The following is a 17,881-nucleotide window of genomic DNA, read 5'->3' on the forward strand; positions in this document are numbered from 1 at the left end:
TTTTCAGTACTTTATTCTTTCAGAGTCTTCTCACCAGCTGCGTGATTTATTCATTCAGCTCATGAACAGATTAATTTCACACTTTGACTGAAATTGATTTGACATGCAAACGTCTCCACCTGTTACAAAGTCAGCATATCCTCCAGAGTAGCCTCTTTACACTGCTCTCGTGTTCTATTAGAAATTTAGATTAAAGCAGATTATTATTATTCAAGATTTAATAATGACTTATCTTTACATTGCTGTGAAATTTGAGAAAAACAATAGTATGTAAGCAGAGACATTGTCCAAAATGTTTCTACACTTTTTTAACTTTATTTTTATATATGTACACAAATATATACACAAATATATATATACAGATCTATTTTGCGTATGTATGTATATATATATATACACACAAATAAGGTCCATTCAGACTTTTTAAGTATGTGAATTGCTGAATTAAGTTGATGAAAAACTATGATATCTAATTTAGTATTTTGTGTGCTTGCATGCTCTGTTTTGCATTTAAACATTTCTGAGCGTACAGTAGTGTTTAATCATGAAGAATTAATGACATTTACTAGAAAACGTACCTTCTAAAATGTGCAATCTTGATGTTTTCTGATTATAGCTTATAGAACATTGTACAGTGAAGATTTCTAAAGGCAAGAAGTAATGACCTTAATTACTTAAATGAGGTATTAATGAGGTTAAATGAGGTATTTTTGTATATGAATCCATATAGTATGTGCTGACGATAGATAAAAATCATCATATTAATGCAATAAATATCAGAGTATATTTTTTAAGAAAGGAATGAAATTTGGAATACAAGTGACCTTCATTGTCCACAGATTTGATCTGTAATATGATATTGCAGATGAAAAAAAACAAAAGGGGGTTTAGTTACAGACCCATCTGCTGTTTCCCTGTACTTTCCCCTCTCCTCTGACCCTCACAGGTCAGCATAGCCATGGCCAGTCCCTTCTTGAGTAGGAAGTTATGCATCCTTCATAGAAAGATTTTTAAAAGAGCAGTTCCTTTGCAATTTACTTGTAACTTGTAATGTTTTCAGAGGATCTTTATGTGTCCTTTCTGTGTCCAAAGAATGACTTTGCACTTAGGGAGCTTTTAGAAAGCAGAGTGCTGTTTACTTTAAAACAAAATCTTAGCAGTATTACTTGTAATATAGAAAATAAAGGAAGTACATGACACCTTGTAAACAAACAAAATCTTAGCAGTATTACTTGTAATATAGAAAATAAAGGAAGTACATAACACCTTGTAAACACAGATGTAAACTATTTCCAGTCTATGTCCCTAGATATGCCTGTTGATGTGTTTTTCCTCTCTTTTTAAAGAAAAACAGAGTTAGGGTAAGTTCTCTCAGGTAGTGAGTATATTTGGGTTTGTTTGGATGCCAGGGAGTAGTATTAGCATGCGTGTGCTTGCATAGCCTTCCTCACAGAAATTAGAGTTTAAGTACTTTTGCAGGGGTGGGGAGAAGATATAAACCTGTTTGGATTTTTCCTATTGCCTGCAGTTCTTAACACATACTTACTAAATTTCAGTCTGTCTTAGTATGTACTAGGAAGTATCATTAGGCAATAGAACTGCTTCAAATAGTATGTACTTTTTTTTTTTTGCCTAATGATATTTATTCACATTTATCCTATGGGATACTATCATCTAATTTTGATCCATTTAATATGAGCTAAATTGATTTTCTGTGATGCCAATTCTTAATTAGTAGGTTGTGTTGCTGATTTAAATGGTTGAAAGAAATACAAATATATTGTGTCAAATGGGTTTATGATTGAAAAGTCATATTGTTTATATGACATAACCAGTTTTCAAATGAAACCATGTTAACTTCTGTAATTGTATTTTTATCTTTCAACCCTTTAGAAAGACTCCTTTGCTGACTGTTCCATTACTTTTTTTAGGATCAGGGATAGCTTTTCAGTTCTATAATTAGAGAGGTCTATTTTCTTGCACTTTTAAAATATTGGTAGCACACTGATTCTTTTCTAGATGACTGCCATGTCTTCCTTGTCAGGGCTTAAGGTGATTTTAGGTAAAGATCTCCAAGGATACTATGTTGTAAAGGAAGATAACACATATCATTTTCCCAGTTTGAGGGGGCAAATTATGTACACATGCATTTGTATAGTTCCTTTGTTTTTTCTAGTTTTTAAGATAGATATTACATGTGAATTTGTCCAGTCAGCTGTGACCTCCATAAGTTCTTGAAGATAATTGTTAATAGTTCATAGACTGCTTTAAGTACTTTAATGTGAATTTAGTTAGTCCATATTCCCTTGAATCTGTCTACATTTTCTAGAGAGTCTCTTTCTATCCTGCCCTTTACTTAATTTTACTTAAACTTGTTATCTATGTTTTTCTTTTTCTTCCCCCCCCTCCCCCCCCGCCCCAGAAAGGTGAAAGTGCTCTTCATTCTCCTTTCCTGCTAGCTATTTTTCTTTCTTTTACATTTAATAACTTTCTACACACTTCTTTATTGTCTTTGCCTCATTCCATGGTTCACCTTTTCACAAGATTCATCGTTATCTTATTCTAGTCTTTTCTGAGGCAACTAAACTTTCTTATTACTTTATTTCTGATTTTCCACCTTAACATGCTAAATTGAATTCCACAGGATATGTTTGGGTTAGTAGTCCAAGGCACTACTCAGCCTTCTTTATAAACAGGCTCTACTCTTCCTGTAAGTAAACAAAAAATGAAATCTGCATTTTGAATGATACAGTATTCCTTACCATAAAATATTAGAATAAAAATCTACAGTGAGACCAAAAGCTCATAGCATGTTGATAATAGGCAATAATTAAAGTTTAAAGAAAAAAAATGGTGAAATATGCAGTGATAAATTAAAAGACAGAGATAATCCCAGAGTACTTCCCCTGATTTCAGTGATGCAAGTCTTAAATAGAATCATATAATGGTCTGGGTTGGAAAGGATCTGAAAGATCATCTAGGTCCAATCCCCCTCTCATCGACAGTGACATCTTCCACTAGAGCAGGTTGCTCAAGGTTGTGTCCAACCTGACCTTGAACACTGCCAGGGATGGAGTATTTGCAACATCCTTGGGCAACCTGTTCCAGTGCCTCATCATTCTCACAACAAAGAACAACTTCTGACATCTAAACTGAATCTTCCCCTGTTCAAGTTTAAACCCATTACCCATTTTCCCTGATGAAGAGTCACTCTCTGGCATCCTTGTAGGCTTCCTTCAGATACTGGAAAGCTGTTCTGAGGTCTCCATGCAGCCCAAACTTTCTCAGCCTGCCTGGAAGGTGCTCTAAGAGAAATACTTTGTCACTTAGTAAGGTTTTCAGGTATTTGTCCAATCCCTTTCTGAACACATATTTCATCTCCCAATAAAAAGAGATTTCCAGTATATTTTATTGGTCTCCAGTTCCTCTGAAAAAGTAATTTTGATCTTCTGTTTTCCTTCCTTAATTCTATCCTGTTTCATATGGAGGTGCAGAACTACATACAGCATTCAACATGTAAAATGAATAGATTTTTGTCTGTTGTCAAAATACTGTTTTCTGTTTTGTTCACTCTTCCTTTCATAGCAATTCCTAACATTTTTCAATAGCTTACAATGAGGTAACTGTCAAGTCAGAACCATTGTGCCTTGCAAGCTCATAATTATTTTTTTTCCACATTTATTTTTCTACAATTCCTGATAATGAATGTTGCCTGCTGTTTCATCAGTTAGTTACTTGGTATCATAAACATTTCTGCAAGAAGTCACAAAATGCTTCTTCCTCATCCCTGTTCAGATTTGGTCTACATCTACCTCTGGACATGTAAAATTGATCATAAACAAACTGAAATTTTATTTTTCTGCATATTAAAATGTTAAATATTAATATATTATTAAAAAGTAAATATTAAAATTAAAGAACATATTTGTCATGTTTTGTTTTCTTCTCAAATTACTACTTTCAAGGATTTTTATGATACAATATGTCGTCATTACCAACAAGTCATGCATATGCTGTGATAGTGGATTGTTAGCTTAAATGGACTTTCTATAAAATTTTTCATGTCAGTTTTCCAGCTATCTGATTCTAAGGTCAAGTTTATTTTTTTAATATTGATACAGAATGCAATAAGGTAGAAGCAACAAAAATTAATCTACTGGATGTGATATGTAGCCTTTTTGATAACAGCAAGGACAAAACATTTCAGAGAAATTGTGAGAATCTTTTAGAATGCTGCTTGGAACGATATGATCCATGAAGGAGGCCTTCTCCTTTTATAGATGGAGACTAGTAATAAATTGTACTGTAAAATTTCTTTGAAGAAATTTACTGGAATAACGGTAAAATTGTGATGATCTACAAAATTATCATGTAAGGCCACCCTGGTTTTATCTTTAGGCCAACCTCATTTTAGCTTTTAATAGCCACTTTTACAGTCCAATTATGTGGTATCTGATTTTTTTTTTCCTCTATCAGTTTTATCATTTTCACTTTCAGTAGTTTTTCCCATGCTCCTTTGCAGGAATCGTATCTATAGTATCAGTCTTTTACTTATGTTCTCTTATAAAATTCTGGGCATATCTCTCTATCCCTTCTCTTTCTATAAGGTTTTCTATTTGTGTAAGAGTTTCTCCATTTGTATTTTTAAATCAGATTCCACTGTGGCAGATACTATGATTGTTAATGCAGGTAGACAAGATGAATAAGAAGAAATAAAATAAATGATCAATTTTCTTGTATTCAAGCCATGAATTTCTGGCCTTGTCATATAGGTGTTGAGATGTCAAACTGAACAGGTCCTGTCTGATGCAGGAATAAACTTCCAAACTATTTTTTTTTTTTTTTAACTATATACTTGTTTCAGTTCTCAGCTTCCCTTAGCCTGTCTTTATCTTAGGTAAGATGATCATTATAAGAGGCTGTCAAATTAATGATTTTGGGGTTAAGAGGTATTGACCTCAACAATGGATTTTTGTGTAAGCCACATGTTTAAAACACTTATTTAATTTAAATTGTGTTTATGCATCTGAACTATTAAAGTGTAAGTATATTATTAATATTCCACTGGTAAAAGTTTAGCTACATATTTAGTGATTTGATGATGATTCACTAATAATCTATGCTAGAACATTGGATAGCGTGAATGAAAACAGTGGCCTTAAGAATTTGATTTTAACTGTGTATTTGTTATCTAGTAGCAAGGGGAAGAAAAGGTAAATTACAACCATGAATAATAAATTCAAGACTGCCAAATACTATAATCTATGAAGCATTTTATTACGTATTTCAGATACCTGGATCAAACAAATACAAAGCCTTTCTATCAAAAAGGCGTGAATTGCAATGTGACACCTTTAAACAGTAATCATAATACATATATAGATGGTTAATAGCACTTTAGAATTGACGTATTTCTTCCCTTGGCAGGAAACACAGGAACAGAAATGTCTTTGATTAAATTCAGAGGGATATGATCTTCTCATCAGAAATTTAATCGTGTCATTCTTCCAACATTAAAGAGAGAATATTCCCTGAAACTGAGTATATTTTCTAGTTTACAAACAAGATGAAAAGGCTCTTTCCCCAGGCTACTGAAAGAGAGTACATGAAAGCCATAAACAATTGAATAAGATCAGTGTTAATATTTTGGTAACCAGAGGAAAATGATGTTTAAATTTGAGCTTGAGAGCTTATTTGGAAACTTCATGAATTTCACACAGTTCCAATTACTCAGATCAAAAGAAGTCCAACATTGAATGAGTACAAAGAATAATCCTAAATGAGTAGGGGGTTTATTGCCACACTTCATATAAGCTAGCATAGCTTTTATTTTCCTATTTGTCATTTTAAAAACATTTCCTGTCCCATACAATTTTTCTGAGAGCTCAGCCATAGCTCCAGCTGATTTGGTCAGATGAATGTTTTTGGGGTTTGAGTTTTTGGTTTATTTCTTGTTTGTTTTTTTTTAATCAAAAGGATATATAACTTCTTTGTACCAATTATTCTACTTCATAAATTGCATGCGTTGAATTAATAAGCACAATGCACCTCAACTGAATTTAAATATTTAAAAAAAAATGTTCTCTGATCAGTGGATGTCAAACAGGTACCAGAAGAGACAATGAAATAAAAAGCTGTATTAAATCCCAGAGGGCAGAAAAATGTTGACAAATCATTACATACCTGTATTACTCTGGGTATGGTTATAAACCAATAGTATTCTTTATGTATAAACAAAAACTCCTGAATCTGGCCTTCTCTGTATTCTCTAAGTTGTCGTCTGTCATTAATATATGTGGCAGAAATCTAGCTTTTTACTGAAGAGAAATGTACAGACAATCTTGCATATGACTTAGTTTTGTTCTGTTGCTTCCTCATAATTTTCTGAATAATAAGTGAATATTTAATAATGTGTTCTGCTGCTGGAAGAATTTTTACATGGATTTGTAATTTACCATATTTTAATAATATAATAATAATAATAATAATAATAATGGACATTTTAACTGAGACTGTTACGTAAAGTTTTTATCTTTTTACGAGGAAGGGAAGTTATGTCATCTTAACCACTACCTGACCTGTAGTTGGTATATATAAGAAAAATTCAGTCAGCTAAGAGACAGCTTTTTGGGCTTTTGTTTTTTTTTTTCAGATATTTTGGAAGGAAATTGTCATATGCATGAATGTTGAACTAAAAAAGTGCATGGAAAGTGTTAATGTATCTAAGTACAGTGTTGCTTATGATTTTGTAGTATGAAAACAACAGATCTTTATGTCACTTTGAAATTGGTAGAATATTAATTGATCTAGAATTGTGATATTGATAGTAATACCTGTAATGTGATAAGAATTACATGATATACATGTTATTGTAAGTCTTCATACCAGGAAATTTATGTGAAACTTGAACTGAATGTTATCCTTGGAACTTAAATGGGTGCTTTCTATCCACCTGAATAACTTGGTTTGGGCTGGAGTACATTTTCTGTTATGGTTAGACAGACTTCAAGGTTTCTGAAGATGTAGATTTCTAGATCTGCATGGAATTTTTCAAGCTTTTTTTATGAAAATTAAAATCAGACATCATCAGAAGTGTTTTATGAATTTGTGAAATTTCCTGGTTTGTTTTCCTTATTTATGTTGAACAAACAGGCATATACTCTGAAAGCTGGAATAGAAATAAAATTCGTACACTTCATGTTGACATTTTAATGAGTTCTTTGGCTTTTCAATATAAAGTGGCTTTACTTTTCCAAAGAATAAAAGGATTTTTTTTTTTTTTAATTAAAAATCTTCTACCTGAAATTAGTTTTTTGTGTTTTTAACTGCTTGTTTGTGCTTGCAAATAAGGTATTTAATGATCCAAATCAGTTCTACATCCCAAGTAAAATGTTATTCTTGGATGAAGGGTGATATATTAAGCAGTACAAAGTATTTGGTTAGTTTCAAAAGTTTATCCTGTATACTTGCCTTCCTCAGTAACAGCTTGGCTCTGACTGAAGACATAAAAAAAATAAGGAATCTTCAACCTGCCAGAAAGCTTGATTCATGGTAATTTCTGTTAAAAGTTTTGGTTCATTGATCCATAACCCTCTTCTAGGGCTTGGCGTATCTCTTGAGAGTTAGAAGCATCATGATCTGTCTTCTACTTCAGTAAATTCATTAATTAAAGATATTTTGATACTTTTTCTGTAGACCATGGAAAGAAACACTTGCCGCCTTCTTTTAATGGATAAATCTTCAGTAATGCCTTTGCAAAACCCTGCTGACAGTTTGCCTTCTGACACTCCTGTCTGAGACAGTATTACCTTTATCTTCAAGAAGTGTGTTTTTGGATGAGTGTTTATGATCCTTTTTACATGCTCGGTTAGATGTAGCTCTCCTATCAGTGGAGGAGATGAACTTTATAAAATGTGGTTGAAATGTGGGTTCTGATTTTCTGTACCTGTCCGCATTTTCATGTAGGATGTAGAGTTGTGGGTAGCTGGGACCACACACAGCTGCTCCACAGTGGTAGCAGGAATCAGCATCTCAGTAGAGTAGGCAGGTGAAAACTACATTAAAATATTTGTATTTAGTATTTATGACATGGCTCTATTGGTGTTTTATTATATATGTGTGGTAGACTTTTTTTGAAGAGGTTTGCGTTCAATATGTACTACTATCTGGTAATCAAATTATTTAAATAAAACCCTGATTATGGAATGCCTTTGAACTTGTAGGTAGTTCCTAATTTTCTCTTCAAAATTCAGTTTAAGATTAATAAGAAAAAAAATTACATCCCTGTAATTCTGATGAATCACCTGTTCTTTTGTGAAGTACATGGCATACCTTTCTCTACATTCTTGTCAACAATCTTTTCAAAACTGCTTTAAGGGGATAAACATAGTGGATTGACTTCACATACCATAATAATGCCATCCTGCATCTTAGAATTTCTCTTGTTAGCATGTCAAGATACCCACTTCTGGCAGGATTTAACATTAGTGGACTTAAAACTTTTGACCGCAGACATTTTTAATGGTGTTAAATTATACCAACATTTAGTAATATTCAGCAAGTTGAATTTTCTTATCTTGAGTGTTTCAGATTTTATACCTTGGGTTGAACTGGAAAACATTTAAATAGCAAGTATCTTATCACTAATTTCATTCATATCAGGTTTACATCATTTTAGTACAGATGTAGCAACACAGTTATAGAACCAGAAGTGCTTCATTATTATTGTTGTCACTGAAATGGAAATTAATAAACTGCTTTAAATTTAATGGTAAAGAAATAGAGCTTTCATTTTTGGTGGACAGCCATATGTATAGTAATTTGTAAGATGATTCACAGTTTCTATCACAGGCACTTAATATTTACATTTCCTAATAATCTCGTTGCTCATAAATTTCATAAGACTTGAGGTTTTTATTCTCTTCTTTTGTGTATGTATGCTCAACATCTACAAATTAAGTTATTTAAATAGCAGATCTCCTAGAGAATATCTAAGAAATATAATCCAAACTGTTAATGTCTTTTTAGCATAGTTGAATGCAGCTGGGAAAAATGTGGCTCTAATTTGAAGTATGAGACAAATATGAGACCACGACAAGAAATAATTCCTCACTTTTGTTTTTTATTATATTTTAGTGCTTAAAATGAAATTCATTTATGCTATCAGTGAATTATATACCTTTAATTGTATTGCTAATAGCCTTATAAATGGAATTGCAGATGAGAGAGTTAAGACAGATTTTTCATTACTAGTACCTCATTACCAGAAACAGGATCTATCTAAACATAGTATGTCTCCATGGTTAGAATGGAGACGATGACTTGACAATTTTACCTTCAAGTATGCTGTAATTCAGTGAAGCCATGTAGTTAAATATGAGTATTCTGTTATCTTAAGCAGTGCAGGTACGGAAGCTATTAGTTTATGAAAAGACTTTAGATCCCAAGTCATTTTAGAGGTGGTTTTACAGCATTTACCTCTAGTTCACTTTCAGCTGTTAATATTAGTTTAAGGCATAAGCCAAATATTTTGAAAGCTCTACTGATTCTGAGATATAAATTGCTCATAAATATGTTTTCCTTATTATTGTGTTAAATTTTTTTTTTTTTTGATATTCAGAAATTGAGAAAGGAGGTTGTGGAGACCCTGGAATTCCATCATATGGAAAAAGGACTGGAAGCAGTTTTCTGCATGGAGACACACTTACCTTTGAATGTCAAGCAGCTTTTGAACTGGTGGGAGAGAGAACGATTACATGTCAACAAAACAACCAGTGGTCTGGCAACAAACCCAGCTGTGTTTGTGAGAATTTTCTTTTTCTGTATTAGTTTTCTGACCTTAGCCTCTTGCTTTTCTTAGCATTTGTGACTAACCAGCAGGAAAACATTTCAAAAGATCTTGAAGACTTTTTCAGTCACATGGGCTTTTTTTTAGTTGGCTCAAAAGTAGCTTATTTATGGGAAGCATCACATACGATTGTTTTAGAATGTTCTTTCCCCTCGTTTTATATCTAATTGAACCATTTAACACTCTCAATGTAAATGCATGGTGAATTAGACTCTAAATGAACAATTCGTAATCACATGGAAGTGTTTGAAGGGACTCAGTGGAACATACACACTGATTCTGTCAGTGCAAAGCAGTCTCCAGATCCACATAAAAAAAGAATGGAGATTTTTGTCTGATATCCTAATAAAGCATGAAAATGAATGTAAGGATCTCTAACATAGAAAAAGGGTAGATAAAATAATTAGTTTTGAATTTTGCCTTTAAAGGTAATATATGTTTGTAGGTAAGTTTATAGATGGATTTAAATAAAGAGGGGTGCTGTTTGTTTTTTAATTTTCTGTTTCTTTTTCTTCTATGCTAAAATAGAGTAAAACTTTCTAGGATACAGGCTTATTAGGCACTTCATTTCTCCTCCAGACCATACTACCTTTTCCTGTGAACAGTCATATAATTCAGTACTGGATTTTCAAAACAGCCTTTGGGAAGTGTCCTATTCTACTTGAGCACATATGTATTTTGCAGCTGTGTTGGTACAGTTCTTGTCAAGCTGAGTAAGCTTGCTGTGAACTGGAAGAAGTCCTTATATGCCCGTGCAATGCTGAAATGTGTCTAAGCACATAAGGCCTGGGGATGGAGACAGTGTGGTTGCAATTCTCTTTAGGACATAAGTCACTTTTGTTCATGGTGCAGTATTGCATAGGGTTGATATTTTAGTTCCTGTTGGCAATAGTATTCCACTGCTTGATGTGCATATGCGCTATGAAAGATAATAGAATGTAAACTTGCAGCATCTATTTACAAACACTGAGTGCAGTTTGACACATTTAAAGAGATGAGTAATGGTTATCCTTTGCATTAATTAATATGCAGTGATCCTTCTTCTTTCTGAATACACTGTACATCTCACTAAGGTACCAGCCACAAGCTTATGACTCTAAAATCAATTAGGAATTGTCTTACAGAAAATTGGCCCAAAAGAGTGAAATGGAGGAAAGCTATGACTCATTTATATTTCATTTCCCCGTGCTATTGAAGGGGAAGGTAGGGGTGAAATAAGTTTGTATTATGTACTCTGAAGAGTTCTTGATCAAGGCACATCTAAATTTCTGCTGTTAATTACATGAACTTTGTGTACTACAGGCAGAACTGGCCCTTGTGCCCAATTTTTTTTGGATTGCTAAGCACATTTTCATTATTTTTTGCATTTAGAGAAAATCCACATTTAAATTTGGAGGTTGCATTTTCATTTCAAAACAAGCCTGCCAATTTTTCCAAATTCTGACCCATCAGGCATTACTTTTGCTTTCCTGCTTTGGCATTCTCTATATGCTTGTCATATCTTTTGGAGGCTCAGGTAGTTACTTAGCCTCACTTGGGGAAATAAAAACATTCAAGGCTGACACATTATACTGAAGAAATATTCTGACAGTCTTAAACTTTTCCAGCTTGCCTGTGTAGTAGTTTTGACATCCAGGCTTCAAAAGCATTCTTTCCACAATAAAAAAAAAAAAAAAAATGAAACATTTATAATATTTGTGGATAGTATTTTAAGAATCTATTGTTGTTTTTTTAGTCTCTTGTTTCTTCAACTTCACCACACCGTCTGGAATTATACTTTCTCCAAATTATCCTGAGGAGTATGGGAACAATATGAACTGTGTTTGGTTAATTATCTCAGAGCCGGGAAGCAGAATCCACCTGATTTTCAATGACTTTGATGTAGAACCTCAATTTGACTACCTTACAGTGAAAGATGATGGGATTTCAGATTTACCACCTCTTGGCACTTTTTCTGGCAATGAAGTCCCTTCCCAGTTGGCTAGCAGTGGTCACATAGTAAGGCTTGAATTTCAGTCAGATCATTCTACCACTGGAAGAGGATTTAATATCACTTACACAAGTAAGAGCCTTTGCTTTTATTTTATACATAGTCTTAAAATCAAGCTGTCTTTCTTCATAATAATGACAGATAGAAAATGTTTTTATTTATAATACAGAAGTAAACTGTAATGCTTGTATAATTGCACTGCTTTCAGCTGTCTTCCTAGTGTTCGTTAGCTTACCTAAATCTTTACAATTTATTTATTTTAATTGTAATAGTGTTGAGGAATTCCTTTTATTATTTAAGGGCCTTTTTAGCTGACACTGCATAAATACAGAGCACATAACTAAAGCACAGATCATTCAGATTGAGGCATCTGTTGCAAGTGTTTTAATATCCTTCTTCATGAAACCAGCAGGAATAAATTGACAAAGGTGTTGATCTTAGTTCCCAAAAATGGAGATGTTAATCTGAAAAGCATAGAAGTATAAAAAGCAACTAGAATATCATTGCAAATAAATAGCTCTGGGAACCTGCTTTAGTTTTGCATTTTATCTTCCAGTTAGATGGTATGGTATCTGGGAATGCAGACCCCTAAATATATCAATCTCTTTTTTGCTATATACATAATAGTTACCTCTCTGTTTTTTCTAGCATCTTAGAGCATAGCTGATTTCAAGCAGAAGTATTTCCTGTAGGAGATTACTCATCAGAATATTTTTTTCTCTCCAGCTCCAGATTCTTTAGGAATTTTAAGAATGTAATATCTTTAACAATGTTCTTCTCAAATGTAACTCCCTTGCCATGGGCAGAGACACCTACCACTAGACCATGTCGCCCAAGGTTTTGTCCAACCTGGCCTTGAACACAGATGGCCATCTGTTTTGTCTATATGAAAGGATATTACTTAACAATACTGTCAACTCAAGTAGCATTGTAGTCATGTGGAAAGCATTATTACATTTGCCACAAACTGCTAACTCTCCTAGAAGTCTTATTAGTAAGTCAAAGACATTACTTATATGGAGATTTTCTTGGTAGTTTCAGAAATTGTCTTCTAAGCTTATAGAAGAATTTAATTGACAATAAAGTTGTATTGGTCACATCTTGCATTTTTCCTATCTTGTGTCAATTAAAGTAATTAACAGTGTTCGGAGTCAAGGTGCTTCTTTGTATTATTACAAGGATGGCCCATATAAAACTGGAATTCATGAGCTGAAACCCTGTTTAAGCCTTAGGTGCCTAAATTGTGCCTTTGCTTTCAGAGAAAGTGATAATTCCTGTTCTCTGAAAAGTAACACAACAGACCGATCCTCACTTTAATTGAGACTATAGAGATTAAAAGATTTAGCAGAAAAAGTGAGTCCTGAATTCTAGGTCTGCTTCTGTCTGAGATTGTTCAGATCCATTTTTCCATATGCTGTTCTACTTAAGTAAAGATGGACTGTAGTAAGAAAATATTTGCTGTTTCTATTTGTAGCTGAATTGTGCAGTCAAGAATATAATACTCATGGATCAAACTCTCTTGAGAATCCTAATTGCCTTGGTAATCACAGAAGAGCTTTCCACCACAATTTTCCTATTAGGTGTTACTGTTTGATGCATACTTTATGTGCTAAAATTACCTAAACAGCACATATGCTTCCATAATGGAAAACTGAGATTGCAAATGGCAGTGTCTATTATTTAGGAATCCTTCGTGTCAGTAGGAAGTATTTAGTTTAAGTTCAGCTAAAGTGCTAGTACTTCTGGACCTCCTGAAGTGTGCCATTCGTACAATTTGAATCAAATTAGGATTAAAGAAGTTTATTGATTTATAAGTGAAACATAACTAACAGTCAGTGAACTGTAGATTTAAGATTTATATTGGCAATTCAGCAGATAAACCACAATGACACAAAATCTTAGAATTATAGCGGCTCTCAAGTTGGTGGAGACCCATAAGCACAGTTGAGTTCTACTCGCTGCTGCTTGCAGGACTATCTAAAACTAAACTATATGACTAAAAGCATCATCCAGACACTCCCTGAATTCTGACAGGCTTGGTGTTGTAACCACACTCGGTGCCTCCTTGTACTCCTGGCATCTTAGAATCATAGAACTGTTTAGGCAGGAAAGAGCTTTAAGATCACCTGTAAAGCTAGCACTGTCAAGTCTACCACTAACCCATGTCCCTAAGTGCTACAGGTCTTTTAAGTGCATCAGGGGACTTGTTCTCCAGACCTTTCACCAGCTTCATTGCTTTTCTCTGAACCTTCTCCAGCAACTCAGTAACTCAGTATCTTTCTTGAAGTGAGTGGCCCAGAACTGAGCACAGGATTCAGCATCTGGCCTCACCAGTACTGAGTGCAGGAGACAATCACTTTCCTGGCCCTGCTGTCACTGCTATTTCTGATACAAACCAGGAAGCTGTTTGCCACCTTGGCCACGTGGGCTCAAACTGATTCATGTTCAGCCAGCTGTCGACCAACACCCCCCAGTCCTTTTCCATTGGGCAGTTTTCCAGCCACCCTTCCCCAAGCCTGTAGTGTTGCATGTGGTTATTGTGACCCAAGTGCTGTGCCTTATTGAAACTCATACAATTGGCCTCCGTCCATTGTTTCAGCCTATGTAGTTCCCTCTGAAGGGCCTTCCTACCCTTAAGCAGATCAACACTCCTACCCATCTTGCTTTCATCTGCAGACTTACTGAGCATGATCACCTCATCCAGATTGTTGATAAAGATATTAGCAGAACTGGCCCTAGTACTAAGTCAGAAGGAACACCACTTGTGATTGAACACATAAAAATTTGTAAATACCTTTCTACTCTGGTCATAGTCTTTTAGCAGTAGTCTCTATTTCTGCCACATTAGTTGCAGTGCTAATTCATACTCCTTGTTACGTTAGAGGCAAACAGTAGGATTTTGTCCAGAGGAAAATTTAAGCAGTGTTCTTGTGTACTTAAGCCAGAAATAAAAAGTAAGCTTCCAAATTTGAACTATGTTGCATTTGTGTGAATGTCATTGGATTTAAATCTGACTTTTACTTGAGGAGTTTCTGTACTTTCAATTATACTGTATTATGTGTTATGTTTTCTTACATCATAATAGAAAGGTCATTCCCCCTTAAAAAAAAAAAAAAAAAAGTTTAGAGGAGTGATTGTTGTGATTGTTATTATGTGTATTATTATTGATATTGTCATTCTTACTACTATTATTATTACTACTATGTTTTTGTTAGCATTTGGTCAGAATGAGTGCCATGATCCAGGCATTCCTATAAATGGGAGGCGTTTTGGAGACAGGTTTCTCCTAGGAAGTTCTGTTTCCTTTCACTGTGACGATGGTTTTGTGAAGACCCAAGGCTCTGAATCCATAACATGTATTATGCAAGATGGAAATGTGGTATGGAGCTCTACTGTCCCACGCTGTGAAGGTAAGAGCACAATCTTTACTTTGCACCTACAGTTTGAATAATGAAACTTTAAATTTAGCTTACTTTTTTACATTTCGCACGTAAGTAACACTGCTTTAGCTGAAGTTATGAATTAATCTTATTTTAACACTCTTCCAGGCAAATGAGAGAGCAATAATAGAAACAAGATAGCTTGCTTTTATATTCTTGGAATGAATTAGCATTCTAAAAATCCGGTTGCTATTCTTTTCAAGTTCTGGTTGTTACTGTCATTACTCAGTTACAAGTTATAGCTGTTACAATGGTTTTCACTTAGCATACTGAAGAACTTAATTATCGACCGCATAGAAACTTGAAGTAAAGCTTCTATTTTAAAGTCTTTTTTTTTTTTTTTTTAAATGCACCTTTAATTTTCTCACCGTGAAAGTATACCTGAATTTCTGTATGTAACATATTAACCTGAAGTACAGTCTTTTCTGAGAAATATAGTGATAAGATATAGAGCTATGTTTGATATTCATTGTATTCCCCAAAAGTTCCAAATTTGTTTGCTTGTTCTTGTCTAGGTGAATAAGCACACTAAGATGAGCTATAATTAGGATTAGAGATTGCTTTACAACACAATGAAATACAATGAGAAAAAAGAAAAGAGTAGGCTGATTTCTTGATGTTTAACAGCAATGGATTGTAAGGCAAGACATGAATGTATTTAATGAACTACTAGAGTGTGTCTTTTAAAGTTATGTTCAAACAATTGTCTGACTTTTAGTAAGCAACAGATATATAGTCAGACACTCAATTAAATGATACTTTTTTTGAATACACTAATCCAAATCTTCTAATTGGTGTAAATCTCACACCTCCTTTAATTTCAGTGTCATTGCAGTTATTTAAGGATCTGGATCACATCAGTTTCGTGATTTTTGTTATTTGGGCAATCTGACAACTCAGTCCTCATAAGACAGTGCATTTCTAATAAAATTTAAAGGTACTGAAAAAAACATATTAGCAGCCTGGTAGAAGTAGTCTGTATGAAGCAGCCTTCCTAGTTAGTGTAGAGATAATTTACTTTGCTTCTAGGTGTCTGAGATTTTTGTTTTAGCAAAAAACTGTTCTTGTTTTTAATATGACAAAATTTAATTTAAAGAACCACCATGGAATAATCTTAATTCTTCATTAACTGTGCACATGTAATGTAAATGTCATTTTCAGGGCAAATCATTTTGTCCCAGAGACAGTTCGATGTGTATTTTTCATGTTTGGTGTGTTGCTTTTTTTCCCCACTTTCTTAAATCTTTTAATACTTTCCAGAGACAAGTGCAAGTCATGAGTGAAATCAACTAACCTATCTGAGTTCATTTTTTAAAAATTAAAAGCATTGAATCAAAACTAGGGATATTAATTTACTAGTCACAAATTCATGTTACTATTCATTTCCACATGTCATAATAGGTTTGCTTGTCACTACTCAGACAAACAGAAAAAAAGTAACAACATTTCCTGTACTGCAATGTGGAATTTACTGATAATGATACCACTGACTACTTGAGGGTAATACAAATGATATAAAGATAAATTTACCTGACCTTGAAAGTGTTCCTGTTTTAGACTGCTCAATAGCCTTTGGTGAAATACAACATCCCAAAGCCCTCTGCTATGATAACTTAATCTTTCAAGGGACTTATGTTTCCTAAAATTTGTTCAGTCAGTTCTGCTGTTGTTTAATTCTGCTCTAAAGACCTCTGATCCCTCTCTGAAAAATGCTTCTGTCTAGCCTTGTTACTTTCATAGCCCTGTTGCAATACTTTTTTTCCCTTTTATGTAGAAGATGAATTTAGAGGACATTTAAACAAATTTGACATAGAGGAATGGGCCTAATAGGAATGGACCTAATGGGATACACCCAAGAATGCTGAGGAAGCCAGCCAATGACATTGCAAGGAAATGCTCAATTATCTTGGGAAGGTCATTTAACCTAGAAAGGTTCCCGAGAACTGGAAGAAAGCAAATTCTGATCTTCAAGAAAGGAAAGGAGTTTCTGAGGAACTCACAAGTCTCACCTCAATTGCTGGGAAAGGTGGTGCAGCAATATTCCTTGAAACCATTTCCAAACAGTGAAGAACAGGAGCAGTCAGTGTGGATTTATGAAGTGGAAGTCATGCCTGACCAATGTGATAGCCTTCTGTGATAAGATGACTGACCTGATGGATGAGGGGAGGGTAGTGGGTATTTTTTATCTCAGTTTTAGTAACATGTTTGACACTGTATTGTATAATATTCTCATACACAAACTTATGAAATATGGTCTAGGGAAGTGAACAGTGAGGTGGACTGAAAACTGACAGAACTGTTGTGCTTGTAGTGTTGTGGTCTGTGGCATAAAGTACAGCTAGTCCATAGTGGTATACCCCATGAGTCAATACTGGGCCCAGTACTGTTTAAAATCTTCAATAATGATCTAAATGCTGGGAAAGAGTGCACTGAAGAGTCTGCAGATGGTCTAAGACTGGGAGGAGTAGCTGATACACTGTGTGTTTGTGCTGCTGTTCTGAGAGACCTTGACAGAGAAGCTAAAGAAGTAGGCTGAGAGGAAAGGAGAGGTCCTTGCCCTCTATGCAGCATTGATGAGGATATGTCAGAAATGTTGTGTGCAGT

General features: G+C 34.2%; 1 protein-coding gene across 1 annotated transcript in view; it reads left to right on the forward strand.

The window, feature by feature from the left end:
• Nucleotides 1–17,881, forward strand: part of CSMD1 (CUB and Sushi multiple domains 1) — a 1,163,462-nt gene that overhangs the window by 869,771 nt on the left and 275,810 nt on the right. Inside the window, exons 13-15 of the mRNA XM_061460659.1 lie at nucleotides 9,620–9,802; nucleotides 11,583–11,909; nucleotides 15,053–15,247. Of these exons, the coding sequence (XP_061316643.1) occupies nucleotides 9,620–9,802; nucleotides 11,583–11,909; nucleotides 15,053–15,247 (705 nt within the window). The remainder of the gene's footprint in view (nucleotides 1–9,619; nucleotides 9,803–11,582; nucleotides 11,910–15,052; nucleotides 15,248–17,881) is intronic.

This window comes from Pezoporus flaviventris, unplaced genomic scaffold (assembly GCF_033815535.1).
Source record: "Pezoporus flaviventris isolate CSIRO_AGI_PZ_B2104156 unplaced genomic scaffold, CSIRO_AGI_Pfla_v1 ptg000031l, whole genome shotgun sequence".
NCBI classification, from domain to species: domain Eukaryota; kingdom Metazoa; phylum Chordata; class Aves; order Psittaciformes; family Psittacidae; genus Pezoporus; species Pezoporus flaviventris.